The sequence below is a fragment of the Miniopterus schreibersii genome, assembly GCF_964146895.1.
Source record: "Miniopterus schreibersii genome assembly, chromosome: 1".
Taxonomy (NCBI): Eukaryota; Metazoa; Chordata; class Mammalia; order Chiroptera; family Miniopteridae; genus Miniopterus; species Miniopterus schreibersii.
In genome coordinates, this window is record NC_138101.1 from 12,406,542 (window position 1) to 12,428,425 (window position 21,884).

Below are 21,884 nucleotides of genomic sequence, written 5' to 3' on the forward strand. Positions count from 1 at the left end.
TTGCATATGAGTAGAAACAGAGCCAAAGGCACATGGAAAGAGTTTCCAACTGCAACAGATACGGATGACAGCAGCTAAGCTTTGATTTGCTCATGGCATCCCAGAGCCACCTTAAAATAGCAAACTTATTGGAGTTAAGATAAGATTAAGATTCCTTTCTCAAAGCTCCCGCCCGGGCTACTTTTCTCCCACCTCTCCTCGCCCCAGCCCTTCCCCCCTTACAGGAATAATTGCATCCCGAGGAAACCTTCAGTCCTGGCTGCAGTGCCGAGCCCAGCCCCAGCTCACCTCGATGTCACTCCATACAGAGTCCTGGTTGCACATGTCCCACGCCATCCAGCTCCTGAATGACGCCAGTCAAGCTTTTTCAACTCCAATTCACAGTGACACAGAGCACACACTCATGCAGGCAACCAGCCCCTTACTGAGAGTGAACTGAAGGCACCTGTCTTACTACAGTCCCCAGTCACATGACAAAGCTATTAAAAAGTAGGCTGGGCTGTCACTCACCCAGCCTCCCTTCTCCTGTGCAGCTTGCTGCTCAAACTCGTGACGTCACTCAAAGGCAGCCCTCTGCCTCAGTGAAGTAAGGCTTAAAAAAAAAAAAAAAAGAAAAAAAAACGGAAAGAAGAAAGAAAGAAAGGAAACACTTGGACTTTGGGAGGCTTTGAGCATCCTGCTGCGATTAAAGCCGGGCTTTGAATGCCACAGACTCTAAATGGAGCCCTGGCCATATAATAACGAAAATCCCCTGCAATCTTTTTTTAATTTATTTTCCTTCCAAAACAAGCAAGTGGCAACGCTCCCTGTTTCGAGACAGAGTAACTACATTCTTAGCTCCAATGTGTGCTCCCCGAGGACTAGAATTCTAAGACCTCCAAGTGGACTCCAGCTCGGCTTGGGACGAAAGCAAGAGCTTATCACATGATGCATTTTTTATGAGACATTTTCTAATTGGGAGAAGTGTTTGAAAGCAGAGAATGGGGCATGCATTCTTTTTTTTTTTTTTTGGCTTGTTTAATCAACAAAACAGTCTGCATTTGTTAAAATATAAACAAACTCCTCCACCCAGAAACTGGCTGTCCCCATGGCAGCAGGGAACACCAGCCCCTGAGGTGTCACTGCAGTTTGATTTGCTCCATATAAGGAGAACAAGCAACAAAATGCCACCCTTTCGGGGCCCTTCTGATCATTGCCATTTCTCTCCCAGGCTCCCAGAAAACAAGTGTTAGTAAATACAGCCGGGGCTGCTGCGCCCAGATCAGCTTAGTTTCCGGGCTCTTTTTTTTCAGACGGGTAGCGTTTCCTCTCTGCCTGCCTTCGGGTGCCTTTTGGAATAAACACTGGATTCCAGCCCCAGTGCCCTGGGTTGTACAGTTTGCGTTCAGGATCAAGACTGTCCGCGGAGTGAGGGAAAAATGCCGACGTGCTATTAGCAGAGATACTCATTTCTGGAGCTCTGTAATTTTTTTTCAGCTTCTACCCTGAGACAATGAGGGCTCACGCAGGTGCGACTGTTTTATGATGATACTACATATTGAATACATAACAAACTCAAGGTACCAGACACCGGCGAAAGGCACTTTTCCTAACACGCCAGTGCCTGACTTAACCCTTCCAAGTTCCAGGCAAATGTACACACGCATCTATATATTTGTGAATATATATGTTTTTATAACATCTTAAGCCCAGAGTACTTTTAAAATCAGCTCAATTATTTTGCTGATAATAACTTATCTGAAAAAAAATCCCCAGGTATCTAAAAATAATTTTTAAAGCACTATCAACTTAAACTCCTACTCTTTCGAGGTTAATTTAGTGTACTCTATTGTGCATCTCCTTGTGAAGGAAAAAAGTGGTAATTTGCTCTAACACCTATTTTAAATAGAAAGTTGCTCCAAATATTAAAATGAAAGAAAGAAGCTCCCTCCCCAAAAAACCCCCCCAAAATATCAGGCTGCTTCTTCTTTTAGACCACATATATTATAAGAGATTTGTGTACTCTGAAAACTGCAACAAGTTGCTAGTAAATTCCTGAATAATGTGATGAAATTGACAGTTAGTCATTATTGGACATAAAAAGCTTTGACATTTTCTGTTAGCTGAATACATTTTACTGGCACATTTTCCTTCTTACGAATAGTGGGAAATTATTATAGTTTTAATTTTCTAAATCAAGGAAGACCAGGAAAATACAACCTCGGGAAGGCTTTTATGCATGCAATTAGTAGCATTACTCTGCACTCCCCACAAAGAAACACTAATTTTCTTCGAAATTATATTCTGATTTAATGTAAAACTACAGCAAATTATTAAAATTCAGGGAAAAGGTCATTTGCTCTACCTTCAACACAGTCAACTGTGAAATAATACTGGTCACTTGACCAAGAGGAGTTGATGTTTATTAATTATTATCAGGTGATCCCTGTGTCGTGATATTCTCTGACACTCTCCATTGTGATCATCGAACACCAGGCATCCATTACATGTTTTTTTTAAATCCCATTCACACCTTTTAGAGAAGTTCTTTACACTGGAACATTTTGTATTATTGTTTTTGATATCTTAACCTGCTCACATCGTGTTGTTGGGGTTTTCTGGTTTGTTTTTTTGCCACCTAATTCCACTTTTCCTTAATCAAATCTGGACATGAAACCAGAGGTCCTTTTTCCTTCACCATCACAAAGAGGGTTAGCAGGAGTCAAAACACTGGAGTGATTTACAAACTACAGCATACTGCATTTTCCCCTCAAATGGCTATTACTGCACCAACCAAAATATAAGTAGATTCTTGGGACAAATTAGAGTACTTTCCACTATTTTTTTAAGTCTAAAAATTAAACTCTAGGGACAGGGATCTTTTAGAGGTCTTATAATTTGCTTAATTAGCTCTTCAGATGAAAATTTCTCTTCTGTCCAGTTTTTTTTTTCTTCTTTTCTCAGGAGAACAGAGTTGTTAGTTGCTCCCCAACCTTGGTCTTTTCTGGCTTCCAGGCAGTTTCTATATTTAATTGTGTGTCTGCCTTGACTGTTCTCTACCTCCCTCCCCGTAACCCTCCTTTCACCCCTTCGTCAGCTCTGCCTCCAAGATTTCCAAACGTTTAGTTTCAATCAACAAGGATCTATTGAAACCTTATTGTGTCCACAGCAAAAAGTATTGCAAGGACTGCCAAGGAGGCATATGACATGAACACAAGGGAGCTCACAATTTTAGGGGGAATGACAGCCCTTAAAAACAGAGAATAATTTGATATGGAAAAACAATGTTCCTTCACTCACTGTCCAGATCCCTCTTCTTCTTAAAACACATCTTTTTTTCAGGAACAATTTCCTTCACTAACCCCTACAATTCACACCCAAATCAACCCCATTTTGTCTCAACCATAGAAAGAGGTGTTTATTAGCATCTGTTGAGTGCTCACAATGTTCCCTATCTACACAGAGCCTAGAATCCCCCCTGATGGAATTCCTCCCCTCGATGGTTCAGGTAACATTTCCCAAGGCTCCTACATTGGTAGAGGCAGGAAAATCTATCCTTACAGTTAGTGACAAAACAGAAAATGAACCTTCAAGAGAATAACTTAATTTTATAACAACAAAAAAAATCTGACCAAGTATACAAGATTTGGATTTCCTTCCCTACTCCTGCCCGAAATGACAGACCAGACTTGCCCACCCTCTATATTTCAGACAACTGCCCACTTCTAACACTTCAACACAATCAAACTCAAATACCTAGCATTCAAATACCCAAGTTGAACAATAGCAGAAACCAACTGGTTTTGATGTCATTATTGCACATAGGTGACAACACAGAAGTAAAGAGCTATCAGTATGACTATCTTTGCCCATTTTTAATAAGCTTACAATAAACAATAAAATAATAAATTTAAGCTAAAACTTTTCAAGGAAGAAAAACAGAGAAGAAACAGATACAGCAGAGCTTGCACGCACTGGACATTAAAACCAGTGTCTAATATACCACATCTCCATCAGTTTAGTCCTCAAAACCACCCAGTCAAGATTATTTGTGTACCCATTTTACGGCAGAGAAAATTGAGAGCAAGAGTGTTGATAGCAGTTAAAAGAGCATACCAATTCCTGAAAGCCCCTCTAGGAAGAACTAAAGTTTCATACATAAAAATAATATTCATCCCCCAATCAAAAGCATAGCCAAGACCCCTGAGGCAACTTTATATAACTGAGACCAACATTCCTTCGAATATTGATTGCCTACAGCATTCTTACAGAAAGGAAAGGGGTCTTCCCAGAATTGCTAAGATTTCCAATGTTAATCGTCACTAACAGGCATTCAACTGCTGGCTTTTAACTGCTAGAGGGGTTAACTGATCCCAACACCCCACCTCAGTTTCTGAGCACAGGCTCTGAGCCTCTGGGACACGTTTGAAGCTGAGGCTATGCAGGGCACCAATGTTGGTAACAAGGTAGGATATTAACAAAAACCTCCAGCCTATGAACACTTTAAAATCAAATCTTACTTTACACAAGAGCACCTTTAGGGAAACAGAGTCAGTGGGCAGCCGTAATGCCTCCTAGCATCCATTTATTTTATTTTATTTTTTTCATAAACTGGGGGTGATAGACAACCTCAGTAACCACCTCTCATCTCCAATAAAACCTTCGGCGGACCAGCTGTATTTTAATGTGAATCTCAAAATCTGCCTTTGGCATTTTTCACATTTAAACAAAAAATAATATGAAAATTAATCCGAGTTGCAGTCAATTGGACTAATTTAAACAGAAAGCAAGAAGCATGTCTATTAGGCCCACAGATAAGAGATTAAAAAAAAAACAAAACCAAGGTAGTTAAAATCAGATTTTGTCTGATGTTTAACTCTGCTGTATTTGTGCATATACATACATTTTCATTTACCTTAATTATTTCAGGTTTTATCAGCTATAATGCAGTGTTATTGATTATTAAGACAAGAAATGTTTAACAGGATTATTTAGCAATGTTTCTTTACTAAAATTGAAAATAAAGCACATCATATTTTATTGAGTTTGGTACTATTTAAAAATTTAAAGTGCTGCTAAACCTCAGAAACATAGCAGTTCACTTACTAACAAAGATATTTTATCTCCCAACTGAAGTTAGTGAGGGCCAGAAAAAAACTGAAGTACAAGGATTATTAAATTTAAAATAATATTTGTTAAGTCAAGCAATTCCCCCTGGTACTTATTTCTAGAGCTTGGGTCCTAATGAGTTTAAGTTGTCTTGATTTTAGGGGGAAAAACTGTATTTTTCAACTAGCCTCAAAATGGAAGACTTAAATAGGTGAAGCTTTTTTATTCTTTTTTCTTTCTCTTATTTTTTTAAATCCCACCAGACAAGGCTTGGAAGAGTTTTGGATATTTTGCTTTTCTTTGTGTTGTAGATTTTTCCAATGCTTTGATATTTGAATTTCACTCTAGCAGAGCTAATATATAACCTAAAATGTGATGTAGAAAGAAAATAATTTCCCATCTTGAGAAGCAATTGGCTTGAGGTCTAAGCTAAATTTTGGATGACATGTAAAGTCTTACGTTGTTTGCTAACCCAAATAGACACAGGGTTTTTAAAGAAGATTCCTTTACCCAGAAGGCCACTTCTAAGACTGACCACAGTCACAGGTCAATGAAAATAGATGTTAAATGCTACTGTTACAATTAAAAATGAATACCCATTTTTCTAGAGGACAAGCAAGTGATATGTATCAAACATGTTTAAAATGGGCATCCGGTGAACCCAGAAATTCTATTTCTAAAAATTCACCTTAAAGAAACAACAAAGGGATGTGTGCACAGGTTTTTGGTGTGAGGATTGTCAATGTTACATTATTTCCATTACTGAGAGCTTGAGAGCAGTGCAAATGTCCAACAGTAATGACCTAGTTAAATACATTAAAAAGCAGTATATTTATTCATAACACATATTCATTGCGTATGTCCAATGATATCATTAAAACTGTTGTAAAATATATAGTAGCATGGTGAGAAAATCTTCAAAAATATATTAAAGTTTAAAATGTATTTAAAAAAACTATAATCACAACGAATTTACATGTCAATCTATACACTCAGCAGAACAGGAGAGGAAAGAGGACAAGGAGACTGTGTAACAAGGTTTAATAGTGGCTGATGGCATTATAAGTACTTTCTACCTTTCTGTGTGTGTGTGTATGTGCCTTTCTGTAAGTTTTAAATTTTCTTGGATTAACTTACACACATCATGTATTTAATAGGAAGCCCTTTCTCTCTACCAGGGCAAGCCTGTCGGCTGCGCCACTCAGGCTCCTGAGCAGCCCTAGGGAAGCCCCTACCTGGCACTTTAGAGCCCCTCTGAGCCCTGAATTACGGGGAGAGGGAAGGTATCAACCACTATGAGTTTGCCTCGGAGATGGCTCCCAGGTGCCACTCCCATCTAAACTATATTTCTCAACTTGAAATATTATCAATTAAGTGAGACAGACTTCCCACTCAAAAATGTAGTTATGCTGAGTAGGGTTAGGAGCATTTCAGTTATTTATACAAAAAAGCATCTATTTGCTAGTTGTATTTTTTCCCTTCCCTTCTAGCATCTAATAAAGTTCACAAGTACATGCCAATGGGAAAAAAAATAAACGCTTTAAGAATGTCATGGTTAAATGATTAAGAAAATGTCTCAAGAAGGGATTTTGCCGACAGGGGAAAGGAAGGGCAGTGCGGCCGGAGACGGGGCTCCTCCTGGAGGCGCCGGAAAGTGCCTGGGGAAGGAAAACGCGGCCCGGGTTGCAAGCCAGGGACTCGCGAGTGAACTTCTGGATTACAGTCTGTTCCTAAATGTGGAGCAACCTATATAACTGCTGTGACACTGCAGCCCTGCGCTTAGGCAGAAAGCTCGTTCTGGGCCCTCCAAATATCACGGGAAAGGTGACCCCTCGCCCACGGAAGGCTGGCTAGATGCGCAGGAAGGAAAGGTTCACCATCAAGCTCCTGGAGTCAGTGTTCCCGCAGTTCACGGGCCTTTCTTGCAATCAGCTTCCTACGCTTGGGTGATCCTTACTTCGACCATTAAGACTTTTCATGGGAAGAGGGGTAATGCGGCTGGAACCAAGGCCGAGCCCATGAGATTGGAAGTGATTACGTAGGCTCAAGTTTATCTGATAAGTAGAGGGACTTTCTGAATCTTGATTTAGCCCCAAGTGGAAGGAAAACGATGGTAGAAAGAACATGGGTCCTCATTCAGGTGTGCCACTAGCCCACAAATCAACTTCGGGCAGTTCACTTAATGATTCTGAGCCCGTTTCCTCATCTGTCCATGGAGATGACCAGATTCAATGATACCTAAGATCCCTGTCAACTCTCAAATGCAGAGAAGTGTCTCCCTTGACAGAGACAGGCAACGTGGGAAGACCTCTTTGTCCAGGATGAATCCAAAGGTTTCATCGTACAAAAGGCCCTGGAAATCGGGAAGGACTTACAGGAAAGGTCACCGGTGCTCACCTCTGCTGAAAGGACACAGCCTCGTCAGTGTCCATGAACTATGCATATTCAACTTGCTAACCATTCCAGGAAAAGATCGCAAGAGAGCTCACAAAACATAATAGAATATATCACAAATTTTATGTCAGACTTTCCACTACACAAACTGGCGTGAGAAAACCAACTTTTACAGACCTAGGTTTCTTACAAATCCCAGGTAGCTGCCCCAGAGAAGCAGCAAGCTTTCCTCTTGTTCATTCATTTTATTAAGCAGCGCAAGTCATGAGTGAGGCCAACCTCTGCTTGCACAATATGGGTGAAAAGCACACACTGATGTGGAAGTGACTATTTCCTATGCCTGCACATGGATGCAACTTAACATACTCACATGTGACTTGGTTCTACAACAGGAAAGGAACATTACCCACAGGGAGAAGGTTTAGAAAGGAGGATGGATCCTAAATTCAGGGTTCTGTAAATAGCAATGAGGTCTGCCGCATCTAGGGAAATAAGAGCTTAGAGTAACTCCTTTGTCTCCTACTACCACAACATTCCCTCTACCCCCTTAAATATAAAGCTCTTTATATTTGGTAAAAGGAGACATTGCTTCATTTTTAATTTGAGGGGAACCATCTGAGTTATTACTGTAGGGTGTGGAGAGAGGAGAGAGGTCGTATGCCTAAAACATGTTCTCATGGCATCATCAGCAACTGTATTAAGCCAAGGCCGTATCACAGGATAGACAGTTGATGTATCACTGGGAGTTAGAGTTTTCCTATTCAGCTGTTTTCTTTGTACATAATCTCTGTTTAGCAGGAGGTAGAGCTGTGCCTCAGAGCCATCTTTGCAGACTTTCCTTTAGGGCTGAATGAAGAGCCACAGGGACCTAAATTTCCTAACAGACAATTTGGAGAGGGAACACTGGGGGAAGCAAAATAAGACCAGGGAAATGATAAACCCCTGTAAGGACAAAGCCTTGATAAACCGCCAGCAGTAACTCCTACAATGCTGGATGTTCAAGCAGTAGTCACTAGCACAGTTAACTTCACTTTTTCCTGCAACCAAGGGAAGAAGCAACAGGAAATCTAACATAAGAAAACTTGATGTCTGTGCTGGTAGAACAATCTCCAAAAGGCAGCTCAAGTTCTATTATTCTTCAATGACCCCAAGTTGTACATTGGCCCAAGCAGATGATCACAACGAATTCTTTTCCTCCCTCTTTTTAAAGCAAAAATCTCTGTCAGCTCCTGAGGTGTAAGTTTCTACCATCTATCTTAGTAAATCCATTCCCACGTAGGGCACCTAAAAATAGGCCACACCTAACCTTTCGCACAGCCATACAAAGCTAAGTGGGAATCCAACTCAGCGCTCTCTTGTGGGTATTTTCAGACGGTGCCCTGTTTGTCTTCTCTATTACATTACCCTCTGCTGAATATTGCACAAAAACACAGGCTGAGAGTGGTCTGTTAGATGTTTCTTGCACTGCAGCCACTAAGATACCATATTTGAGATTTGTTATTTTGTTTTAGACTGAATCAAATGAAACTCTAGCTAATAATGTTCTGGGTGGAGGAATCAATGTAAATAATAATTAATATTCAATAAACCTATTAATTCCACTTAGAGTATTTTGGTTGCAGAGGCTTTATACTTTAAAAGCATAGTCAAATATATCAATGAAAATGAATGGACTTCTAGTGTATGTCAACATGTGAAATAATCTCACCAATAATGTGAAGTGAAAGGAGCCAGACACACCAGCAGAAATTCACACTGTATTATTCTGTTATTCTGTTCTTTACTTAAATAAGTACAGAAGCAGATATACCTAATTTATGCACCTGGAAATCAGGATAGAGGCTGGCTTCGGTGGTGGCTGACAGCTGGGGACATGGTCTGGAGAAAGGGGTTCCAGATAGTTTTGGTTTATTTCTTACTGTCAGTGCTTTTTACATGGGTATGATCAGTAAGTGAAAATTCATAGAGCTAAACCCTTATAATATATAAGGATTTATATATTAATATATATATATTTTTCAGTACTCATATTATATTTAAATCAAAACTCTAAAATGCATAGAGATGAGAAAGGAGTCTTCCCCATATTATAAAATGTTGAAGTTTTCTAATTTTCAGTTAAAAAAAAGATTCTTAATGTCCAGTGTCCAGGTTATCTTCTTAAAGAAGTCATTAAACCACATAGATGGACAGCAGTGAGAAGGAGTCAAAGGACACGAGGGCCAGGCTTGTTTGTTTGACCTTGGACCAAGCCACTTCAGCTTTCTAGATCTATTTTCTCTTCTGTGAAAGACGGGATAGGATTAGGTGTTCTCTGAATGTAGTTCTTAAATGAAAGAAATGAAGAAAACTTCCAACTCTCCAACTTTAGTACTTGGCCCTTTGTTGAATATTCATTATCGAAGGGTGTCAGTGACCTGGTTTGAAAATGTGATCCCCTTCTCTGAGACAGGGCCTTTGGGGTCTGCGAGTGAACATCTGCCACTTAGGCCTCTCTGTGTGATCCAAAGCAAGTTACCTCAACTATCTGAACCTCAAATTCTTCATCTGTGAAAATGGCAATATAAATACCTACCTTACATGGTTGATATTAGGGTTAAATGAGATATATCTGAGCCCAGTGTTGGCATATAGTAAGTACTCAATAATGATACCTGTATTCACACACACACACACACACACACACACACACTTAAAACTCAATTTATCACCAAGGAATGTTAGAGTAAATGCATAAGTTGCCTGGCTTCTTTATCTAAAACCAAAAAAAAAAGCATAGCAGACTTTCCTTTGAAGTCTTACATTAAGCTATGAGTGCACACACAGAATCATCACCTAAGCTGCCAGATGCCACATGTCTATTGGTTTCTTACATAACCTGAAGAAAAGTAAATCCAGCCATGTACCAGTCCTGACCTGGCCCCCCCTCCAAAGGGACCAGAGCAGCAAGTGCAGAAAACAGTGCTCGGTTCCACTATGCTGGCCACAAAAGTTATTGGAGCCAAAGGTCTTTTAAGAGTTTCTCTGGTAAGAAACAGGAGGTCTATATGGTGCATGAAAACTGACAAGATACCTTGAGTTTGCAAATGCAAGGAGAACCACAAAATGTCAAATCGTGTTTCAAAATGATAACGTCTATAGGGAAGAATGGAAAATAAAGCCACAGGAGCAAAACAGTTCAATATGAAGCCAATGTGGCCGCCAGCGTGGCCTGTCAGGTAAACTGCCCCAGTAATCACACTCTTCTCGCAAACGTGATTAATCATACAATCACTTTATAAACTGACAAAAACGACATAAAAGATGTGTTATATTTTCTCTTAGATATTTAAGAACCTTTTTGCAAGTGATTTTTCTGCGTAATGAAATGCTGACAAGTCCGCATACAAGTTGAAAACTGTGCTGTCCAGTCGGGCGGCCCTTACCCATCTGTGACAACTGAGCACTTGAAATGTGTCCAGTCAAAATTGAGATGTGCTGTGAATGTGAAATATAAGTGGGACTTCAAAGCCTTAGCATGAAAAATCAAATTCAATTATCGAATTAATAATTTATATTTATTACATGTTGATATAATATTTTGGACACATTGGGAAAAATAAATATATTATTCAAATTAAATTTACCTCTTCTAAATGTGGCTACCAGAAAATTTAAATTACTTAGGTGATATGCATAATCAGCCAACTTGACAGTTCTAGTTTAAAGCTTTGCACTTCCCTTCAAGTAAGTGATATCATACATGGAAATAAAAATTAAATTATAAATCAGGGAATTTCAGAATAAATGGGTATCAGAGCAGAGCCTGAGCAACGCACAACTCTAGGGGGCACCCCTTTCCTCCCAGTCCGTGAAAAGCAATCCCTGGAAGCTCTGCCATGTTCAGCTTGCGCAGCCCTGTATTAAAAGCTGTATAACCCATCCTCCCTACATAATCAGGAATCCCTTCTAGAACATCCCCGAGGCAACCCCATACATCTTTTCAACACCTTCCACACTTCCCCAAACATATACATAGTAATGAGATGCAAATTTATAAAGTGAGGTCTACCCAGTACTCCAGATTAAGAGGGTAGAAAATAGAGCTGATCCCATCATAAAACCCTGATGGAATGCAGGAGAAGGCCAGAGCAGCGGCGAGCATGCCGAGTCTGAGATATATACGGGGATGCAATGTTCTCAGGGAGGCTGTTTTCTTCCTGGAGACTGGAGGCATTTTTCAGAGGGTAACATTCACTTTAATTACAAAATGCACCCGCCTCTCTCTTCCAAAGGAGAAAAGCCTGTTGTTGCATCTATAATGTAGCTTTAGTTTTTGATGCCAAAAATGATTCAGTAAACACAGTTATGTTATGGTATACTATTTCTTGTTCAGCGCTCGAATTAATCTCAAGGCAGTGCTGGCATTAATTCAATTTGATGCCTGTACTTAGGATTTCACATAGGTGCCTTTATCCAATTCTTTCTCGCAACTAATAAAATCTTAATTCATGGTAATATATTTATTTCTAGTTCAGTTCATGTTAAGGATGCAGTACTTTATAGAAAACTAATTAATATCAATCATACATTATAATACTTTTAATGGTTCAGAGGAAAATCCTACACTGGGGGAAAAGATTAGATGAACCAGGGGGTCTTAGCCCATCCTATTTACTCTACTTTTAGGATTTGAAAAAAAGACACGAAACACCACTACAATTACTAATTTAATTGCAGGTGTGCATCATGGGATGGCTGGGAATTAAGAAGCTTGGTTCTGATCCCTAATAGGACATTGATTTGATGTGGCCCAAGAATGTAATTTACACTCCCAGAAACCCTGTTTTCCACCTATTTTGTCTAATAACCATATAATTTGCAAATTGGTAAAGAAATTCAAATTCAGATGCAAGACACTATTAAAATAAAGAACAACTTCACTAAGAGCAAGCTTTCTGCAACTGTTGATAACAATTCTATTATTTGTTTCATTTGGTTTTTAGTGGGTTTTTTATATTTATTTTTAAATTATAGTTGACATACAATAGTATACTAGTTTCCGGTACACAGATTAGACATTTATATACCATACTAAGTGATCACCACAGTATGTTTAGTACCCATCTGTCACTGTGCATAGTTATTGAGATAGCGACTATATTTCCTGTGCTGTGAACTACTTCTCTGTGACTTATTTTATAACTGGCAGTTGGTCCTTCTTAATCCCCTTCACCTTTTTCACCCATCTATTTTTATTTAATATTTGCGTAATGTTGATAGCATCATATTTCCTGGGGCTGAACATATAGTCAGCAAGATAGTTCAAGCATGAGTCCTTTGACTATGACATAAACAGTGCCCCCTGGAGGTGTGCAATGCAGTCGCCTCACCTTTCCTCAAAGAATTGTTTCAAAGACCTAATTCTCAGCTAGGCACAAATAACTGGAGCAGTGGATTATACAACTCTTTGAAAATCTTAAAATAATAATAATAATAAAATAATAATAATAACAATAATGTGATATGTCCCTTGAAATGCATGGTCATAATATCCGTTTTTCCCAACTTGGCATTAGGCATTTCATTCACTCTATAACAATTTCTCCACACTGACATGCTACAGGGGGAAAGAAGACAGGCACATACTCTTTTTATAAAGCTTTCAAATCTGACATGTATTTTTTCAAATCCTGATCATAAGAAATAAAACAAAAGCCAGAGCAGCAGCAGCATCCCGGCTTCTAGGTGCAGAGGTAATGCCTCAGTACTCACTTTCAAAACCGGCTCCATAGATGAGAACCCCCAGGGCCCGGGCCATTCACTTTCATGCAGTGCAAACACTTGTATGCAAGCTGAGGGAATACTCACGCTGGGGGCTTACACACGCCACTTTTTAATTCACAAGGGCACTGTGACGTGGGAGGGCACCTGGAAGTCACTGCTCAATGAACTGCACAATAGGGCTCAAATCTGAAACCCGATCTCAGCCAGGTATGGACGTAAGAGCAAATACATACAGTATCATGTGCCCTCCAACAGCCCTGTGTCTCGAGGGAGCTTTCTGACATCAGCAGTTGAGACAGGTGGTTCCCTTTCCAACTGTGGAAAATAAAACCCTATCGCAGAGGCAGTAAGTAAATATAGCTGTACTGTAATTTTTCCTTGGTGCGCTCTCCCTGTGATTGCTGTCCTGTGATGATACTTTATCCAGCGAGCCCTTTCAGGGCATCCTTCCAAGCTAATCACTGACGAAACATTTGCAAACTGGCTGAAACTGCATTAAAGATACAGGTAGAAACTCTGTTAGCCGCCCCAGTTGGTAGAACTGGGGTTTTCCTCCTCTCCTTTCCTCAGAATAGGTTGTCAAGTGGCTGCTGAAACCTCTGCTGGAATATGTCACCCTTTGTCCCCTGTTCCTAATACATCCCAACAAAATGACAGACGGGAGTCAGACCATCTTAAAATCACATGCACAGAGCGGGTCAATACCAATCCGATCCAGTTTGAGTCTGAGAACTGAAATCAGCTGAGCTGGACTAAGCCCTTTGTGGCCACAACTATTTGCTTTTGCATTTAAGAATCACTAGCAGGCAGGCGCCCAGTAACGTGTGTATAAAATTACTTAATTCAACTTGCATTTCCCTTTCTGAACATGGATACTTTTACACTCTGACAGCCACTGGCTCCTAAAGCCCTCTCCTTTCTGTTGTATCTCCTTAGAAACACAAATCTTGTTCCCTGGCAGCGGCGGCCCTCCACGCTGTACCACATGCCCAAACTAGTCCTCCCTTGCAGCTTAAATTCACAGTAAGTGGCATGAAAGGAGGTCAGCCCTTCTCAGAAAACACTCGGAGTTCTTTTTGACTTCAGAGTCTATTTTGGAAAGCCGCACTCCCTGCTCCATAAAGAGCGGCTTCCCATTTTGAAATTCCGGCTGTAGCTGCTGACAACTTTATGGAATGGTCCTGGAAGGGGCAAGCGCGGGGTGGCGAGCACAGTGCCAGCTCTTGGTCACAATTCGCTTCGAGAATTTGGGGAAAGTCCGTGAGTGAAGGAAGTTGGTAAATACCATCCCCTCTCCACCCGTCACCCCTCAAATAACCCTTTCACGTGGGAGGCGCCTATGGCATGCATACATGTTAGAGCTTTTCTTTCCTGAAATGTTCATTGAATGCTTAACTCAATAATGCCATCTTAATCCTGACAGTTTCCATGGTAACCACCACTGTAATAAACAAGGCTGAAGAATGGGAAATAAAGCAGGGTATTCCTGTTCCCCCCTATGCTCCCTCAACTTTCAAAAGCAGTGTCTTCCCTTCGTCTTTGAAGTTCATAGTTCATAGCTCTTTGAGCTGGAGTGAAAGTAACAGCCATGAAGAAATGATAGCCAACCTTTGGTGGACATGTGCTTGCGACAAGCACTGTGCTGAGTAGTGACATGGATTATCTCACTTAATTCTTACACAGACAGTAAGAGCAAGTACTAGTATTATGTCGATTCTGAGGATAAGCTTGCTGAAGCTTAGAGAGGTTGAATAACTTTTCTAAAGACAAAAATCTGGTACGTGCGAGACCTGGGACTTGAAGTCAGGGCTGTCTGACTCCAGACATTTTTCCCTTTGTGAGCAGGCTGTGCAGAAAAAAAAATCACATTTCTGTTTGTTTCCAACAGTTACATAGCTTAGGTATTTAGGGGTCTCTCTGCAAGTCCGAAGGCAAACACAGGTTCACGTTTGGAAGAAAAGTAAAAACAGTACACACGTCTAGCGAAAATCGCCAGGGAAGTTGAGAAAAGGCAGAACTCAACAGGAACACGGCCAACACGTGGCACCCCACTGTGGTCCAAAAAAGCCATACAAGTGTCTCTACGTGTGGTCTGGCATCCCACTGAGAAGAATGCATCTTCCTGTGTGGATCAACCTCTGAAGTTAACTTGGGGTGTCCGATTCAGATCACTGAGAGCACCAGCGAAGGAGAAGGAGCCCTTACTATATTGTCACCTTTCTCCCTAAGTGAAACTTGAAGATGGCAATTGCAAATAAAGACCATAGTAAACACATCTCAACGCCACACGGCAGGGGGTCCATGGGGGGGGGGTATCTGTAATACTTTCAACCACAAAGGTAAATTTTAAAAAAAAGATCACATAGCAAACTATATTACAAGAATGTCTTCCATACCACCAATGTGTTTCCATGCAAATCTATATCATAAAGTCCATTCAATGTGTTCACCTTACTCTAGGATAAAACTCAGCAAATGGATTTTTAACCTTGACTGTTAACCCTGATAATTGAATCAACTTCCTGTATGTATCATAGCCTCTGCTTGGAAGTGTGGTCAAATAGGAGAAAGTCACATGAGTTAGAGCCATTCAAACTCATTATAGTACCTGTCTTCAGAAAAGGGAGCTAAATTATATGGTTTTCTAATCCCTGATTTAGAAAATATAAACAAAACAAAGTCCATTGAACATATTTCAAAAAAAAAAATGTAGTCTTGGAGAGCATTCTGGCTCTTGTTTTGAAACAGTTATAACTAAGGCCCTAAATACCTGGGTGGCCTGGCAAACTGGACAGCTGCCTTTCAATGGAGCAGGTTCCAGAATAAAGAATTCAAAGCCAGAATAGGTGCCCCCTCTGATACCCTCAAACCTCTGGGAACCAAGAAGAACGAAGACAAACTGGAATGTTCTACGGCCATTTGGGGAAGTCGGCATTGATAATTCTGATATCCCCATGGCCACCATCACTATCACACCTTAAAAAAATCCAAACCACACGAATTATAACTCAATAGGAATGAAAGTTGCATACGTGCTATTATGTAATATTTTGAGGTCTGATCTGAAGGTAGTGATTTAAAACAACAATAACTCACTTCCTTAAAGAGCATTAGGCCAGGCCCACTTTCATGATCCCTTTCTAGGTATGCAAATAATGCTGCTAGGAACAAACACTTCAAAGCAGAATCAGAACTCAGATGAATGTGGGATACGCTGGCTGTGAAGGCCACGCACCCAGCAAAGAGTTCCAGGGACGTGAACATGAATGTGAAGTCACTTCAGTACACTCCACCTCAATACCACAGTATCTCAATACCACCACTTAATTTCTCTGACTCTTCATTGTTCCATCTAGAAAATGGGGATAATACCTACCTCCACAGGCTTATCATGGGGACTCAACAGGCTGAGCTGCAGGGACATAGGGAAGGGACCTGCAGAGTGCCTGGTAGACAGTGGGCGTTACATGAATGCCTGTTTCCTTTATTGGTCAAGTTTTTCAGCTCCAACTATTTCTCTGTCCTCTCAACCTTTCCTCTCCTTCTTTTCTTAGAGTATTTTTAAATAAAATACATGCAATAAGATTTCTGTGCCTCTTATCCCATGGAGTGGATGCTGACATTCATGAATCTACGAACATGTGTGGGAACCAGGGCTCATGTGTCCCTCCCTGCGGGTGCTTCGTCCACATGTTGAGCGGGAAGGACAGCCTCTCTGTTTGGAGCATAAAATGAGCTTCAGTGGAATGTGTAGGACAGGCATTTTATTTTTATTGATTTTAATTAATTTATTTATTTATTTATATTGAATTTATTGGTTCATAAAATTACATAGGTTTCAAGCGTACAGTTCTGTATATTACATCCCCTGTATACTGTATTGTGTTCACCATCCAAATCGTCTCCTTCTGTCACTATTTATTCCACCTTTACTCTCTTCTACCTCCCCATCTCCCTTTCCCTCCGATAATCACCATGCTGTTACTTGTTCATTAGGCCCACGTAGAAGTGAAATCATATTGAAGATCAAAGATTTGTGTGAAAAAGTCTTGAAAACTTTAAAATGAAAAAAAATTGACATTTGGATTTACTGCCAATGCTTAGTCATCGCAAGTGTGGGCAAATGTATGAGGGAAAATACAGTGCAAATTGCCACCAAACATCACTTTCTTTAAAAGAATTAGTAACAAAAAATGTGTACATTTTCCAACTTTAAGTACCTCTTCAGGTTTTTAAAGGCAAAATGATTGAAGACTAAATATAAAAAAAATCAAAACTCTGAAAACTCAAAAATAGGTGAAGTGCAGCAATTTCCCACTCAGAGAAAAAAACAAAGGAAAACCTGAAAGTTAGATTACTTTTATGCACCAAAGCTTTCTTTCAGTATTAGCAGCCTAAAACTACCCTAGAAATGCCCAGAGTTTAAAATAAGTAAAACGTAAGTGGTGCTGGGAAAATTGGATACGTGTAAAAAAAAAAAAAAAAGAAACCAGACCACTGTCTTACACCATACATAAGAATAAACTCAAAATGGATTAAAGACTTAAATGTTAGACTTGAAGCCATAAAAATCCTAGAAGAAAACATAGGCAGTAAAATCTCGGACATTTCTCATAGCAATATTTTTTCTGATATATCTCCTTGGGCAAGGGAAACAAAAGAAAAAATAAACAAATGGAACTACATCAAACTAAAAAGTTTTTGCTCAGCAAAAAAACCATCAATAAAATGAAAAGACAACCTACTGAATGAGAGAACATATTCACTGATATTTCTGATAAGGGCTTAATATCCAAAATTTATAAGGAACTTATAAAACTCAACTCCAAACAAACAAACAAACAAAACAATCCAATTTAAAAAATGGGCAAAGGACCTGAATAGACACATCTCCAAAAAGGACATACAGATGGCAAAGAGACACATGAAAAAATGCTCGAAGTCACTAATCATCAGGAGATGCAAATTAGAACCATAGTGACATATTACCTCACACCTGTCAGAATGGCTCCATCAACAAATCAACAAACAAGTGTTGGCGAGGGTGTGGAGAAAGGGAACTCTTGTGCACTGTGCTGGTGGGAATGCAGACTGGGGCAGCCACTGTAGAAAGCAGTATGGGGTTACCTCAAAAAAAATAAATGGAACTATGACCCAGTGATTCTGCTTCTGAGAATTTACCCCAAGAAACCTGAAACACTAATTCAAAAGAATACATGCACCTCTATGTTCATTGCAGTGTTATTTACGACAGCCAAGGTTTGGAACAACTCAAGTGTCCATCAGTAGATGAGTAGATGATCAGTAGCTACCACCATTTGAAAGGAGAACAGGAAACAGCAAAGAAAACAGCATACTGCTTGGAAAATTATCCACAAAGAATCCATCTCTTAATTCACGTCTCCATTCATTATTTATAGCCTCAGGCAGTAACCTTAGACTTGTCAAAGTGTGTGGAATGGACTTCCTTCCCTACATGAGCTCTCTGTGAATAATTACCATTCACAGTCTTCCTACCTTGGGGAGGTAGATAAAGTCTATTCTAAAAATTAAAACGAAAACTAAAAATCCTTGCTAAGAGACTCCACTGGAGTCAGAGAGCAACCTTAGCTCCATGATGCCATGGCACAGAAAAAGACACACACCACAAGTCTCCCTCCACCTAGCCACATATATGGGAACACGTGTACCTACCTGCAAATATGTAGAACATAAAAGGGGAAAGAGCCAGCTGGTCCGAGTCAGTAAATCACTAAGAATCCACTAGCCTCCAAAAGATGGCCCAGCAACGTGCCCGGTGCTTACCTTGTGGAAGATTTTATACCTCTCTGCCCTGAATGTACTCACCATCTAAAAGCGAGGGGAAAGTCAGGCTCACAATCTACATGCCCCACATGAACACAACAGCAAGTGCTCAGGGAGAGGTAGGGATCAGGTCCGGGCTTGAAAATAGATCTACTTAACCTTGTAAAGCCTAGAAAGAGTATGACAGCCAGGCCATATATAGACATTTAGTGTCCACTGTCCCGTATGTAATTCACAATAAAAATTAGACTTATTTCTAAATTACGTATGTGTCTAGAAGCCCAATAGAGTTCTAATCATTGCCATAAATGATTACATTAAGGGATCAAATAGAATAGTCTTTCAAAGGAAAATTTTGGTGCCCCTGCTTGGGTGCCTTGCATTGCTGGGCACCCTACTCTCTAGTTTAGTGTAGTATTGGGTAATCCAGTGTGGGTGCCAACATATAAATAAAGGAAAATAGATGTGTTCTGCTAGGACCTATCCATCCATTCACAGGTCCTTCAATAAAAGTTCTGGAATCCAGAATAAAGGCTTGTAAGAGGCATACTTGGCTGAAAAAGAGCATGTGGATTTCTCTAGTTTAGGGGGTGCCTGCTGGGATCCAAGAAAGATAAGAGGCAGGAGGAGGGAGGAAAATGAAGGAGAGACAGCCTCCCCTTTGAAATAAGACCGAAGTGGGGGCAGAGCCAGGCTCTCACACTTCCTAACTCTTTGAAATGGGTGAAGATGCTTATCTCCCAGGGTCCCTATAAAATAGAGATGACACCACTGTCCTCATGGAAAAGAAAGGATCAGATCCCTAGCTTGCTAAATGTTAGTTCTCCTCAATACTAAAAAAAGTCCTGGTGACAACTGGTGAATCATGCAAGGTCCAGTGTTAGCTGCTCAGGGAAATACAAAGAAATATAAAAGGAAGTGAGAACCCAGGCTTGGCTCTCAGCCAGGCAGTGGAATGCAGCTGCTCATGTGATCTTATTGAAAACCCGTCTTTAACCCACATGAGTCCAATAAGTCACTGTAAGCCACGAGATACAAAATCAAGATTGGTTTAAACTGGATAAGTGACTTTTTAAATGTAAAATCAAATGTATAATGCCTGCCATGTACCCACTACTATTCTAAGTGCTTTATACATATTATCTTAATAATATGGGAACTATGGGTATCACCCACCTTTTCCAGATGGAGAAATATACACAGAAAGTTACTTAACCGAGCTACCCATCTAATACATGGTAATGTTGAGACTTGAACCTGGCCAGCCTGGTTCCCTTCCACTAAACTGCCTGCCTCTACCACCTGCCACAGTTTTAAGTCTTTATGAATTAAAGTTGTGGAGGCACTGAAGCTACCCAGTTGAGAGCGGCCTGGCTCCTGGTCTCAGAGGATCCACTGGCTAACAGGAGAATGGGAGCTCTGAATCTGGAGCCACAGAGGAACCAGCAGGACACTGTGAGTGAGACACGGAGAACAGGCACACCCAGGCTGCCTGGAACAGAGTGAGGAGGGAACAGGCCTCGTCAACACAGCACCTCTCCCCCATTTCCCCCACTTTGAAACCGTTCCGTGTGTGCCCAGCACAACGTGGGGCACACTCAGTAGAAATACCTGACTTTGTCATCTTTGGGTTAATCACAATGACATTTCCCACTGATCCCAGTCACAAACATGAATGAAATGCAATCCATCTTCTCAAGCAATTCTCAATCTTGTGGGACAGAGACATGGGCTCAGCTCCAGCATGAGTTCACGTGATATGTGAAGATGATCTGAAATCTTGAGATGACAGACGTGATATACAATTAGAGCCCTGATATGATCACACAGCAGGTCCTGATAGCTACCTGATGATCCTCCTAATGGGCCACCAGCATGACAGTGTCTGCTGTTGACTGTTGATAAACAGATAGGTGACCGCGCACTTAACCAAGAAACACATGCGACACTGTAAGTAGTTAATAACTTTCCAATGGGACAAAATATCAACAGTGTCCAGCATTGGCAAGAGAAATGATGATTTGTGAATGTGAATTTCAGGAACAAATATATACTAAAATGCATATTGGTGGCTTTTAAAAGGCAGTTCAGGAGCTCTGTGTCCCCAAATGTAACCAACTGCAAACTGAATGATCACAAACCAGAAAGGAAGTACATAGAAGTCATTAGTATTAGTTTGAAAATACACCCAGTATGAGAAACTAGTATTTTAAGTAGGAAAATGTCTCAGAAAAGGTTTGAAGTTTGGGGCAGGGGGGAGAGAAAGAATTACAGAAGAAGAGATGTCATTTTCTTTTTTTAAATTCTCACCCAAGGATATGTTTCTGTTGATTTTTACAGAGAAAGGAAGGGAGACAGAGAAAGAGAAACATCAATAGGTTGCCTCTCATACATGCCCTGACCAGGGATCAAACCTGCAACCTAGGTATGTGTCCTGACCAGGAATCGAACCCACAGCCTTTTGGTATAGGGACGGTGCTCCAGGCAACTGAGCCACCCGACCGGGGAAAAGTGGATGGCATTTTCAAAAGCAGAGTCTCAGTTGCATTTGCTTTGCTTGGCCAGGCTGAGGGGTGTAATGGCACAGATCAGGGCCTCACACCCTTGGCATGACCTTGGCTCTTGGCCATGTGGCCTAAGTAAAGGTGCGAAGGCTCTCTATGCTTAGTTCACTTATCTGTAAAACAGGGCTCCGTGTGCCTGCTTCTTAGGGTTTTATGAGGATTCTCTAAGGATCATTAAATACAACGTGTCTGATTGTTTATGTGTACACTTGACTGGGTTATGGTGGCCAGTGGTTTGTTCTATCATTAATATAAGTGTCCCTGTGA

At 40.5% G+C, this 21,884-nt stretch overlaps 1 protein-coding gene across 6 annotated transcripts in view; it reads right to left on the minus strand.

Moving 5' to 3' along the window:
• The window catches only part of PPARGC1A (PPARG coactivator 1 alpha), a gene marked incomplete at its 5' end in the record, with an annotated part of 599,914 nt that overhangs the window by 92,902 nt on the left and 485,128 nt on the right, over window positions 1–21,884 (minus strand). Inside the window, one exon of one of the 6 annotated variants that reach the window (XM_081129082.1) lies at window positions 13,237–13,326. The exons of 4 other annotated variants lie outside the window; for them this stretch is intronic. In XM_081129082.1, coding sequence (XP_080985208.1) covers window positions 13,237–13,254 — 18 coding nt within the window. Of the gene's footprint in view, window positions 1–288; window positions 558–13,236; window positions 13,327–21,884 lie in introns of those variants that run through there. One more of the 6 variants, XM_081129080.1, reaches the window with a different exon arrangement.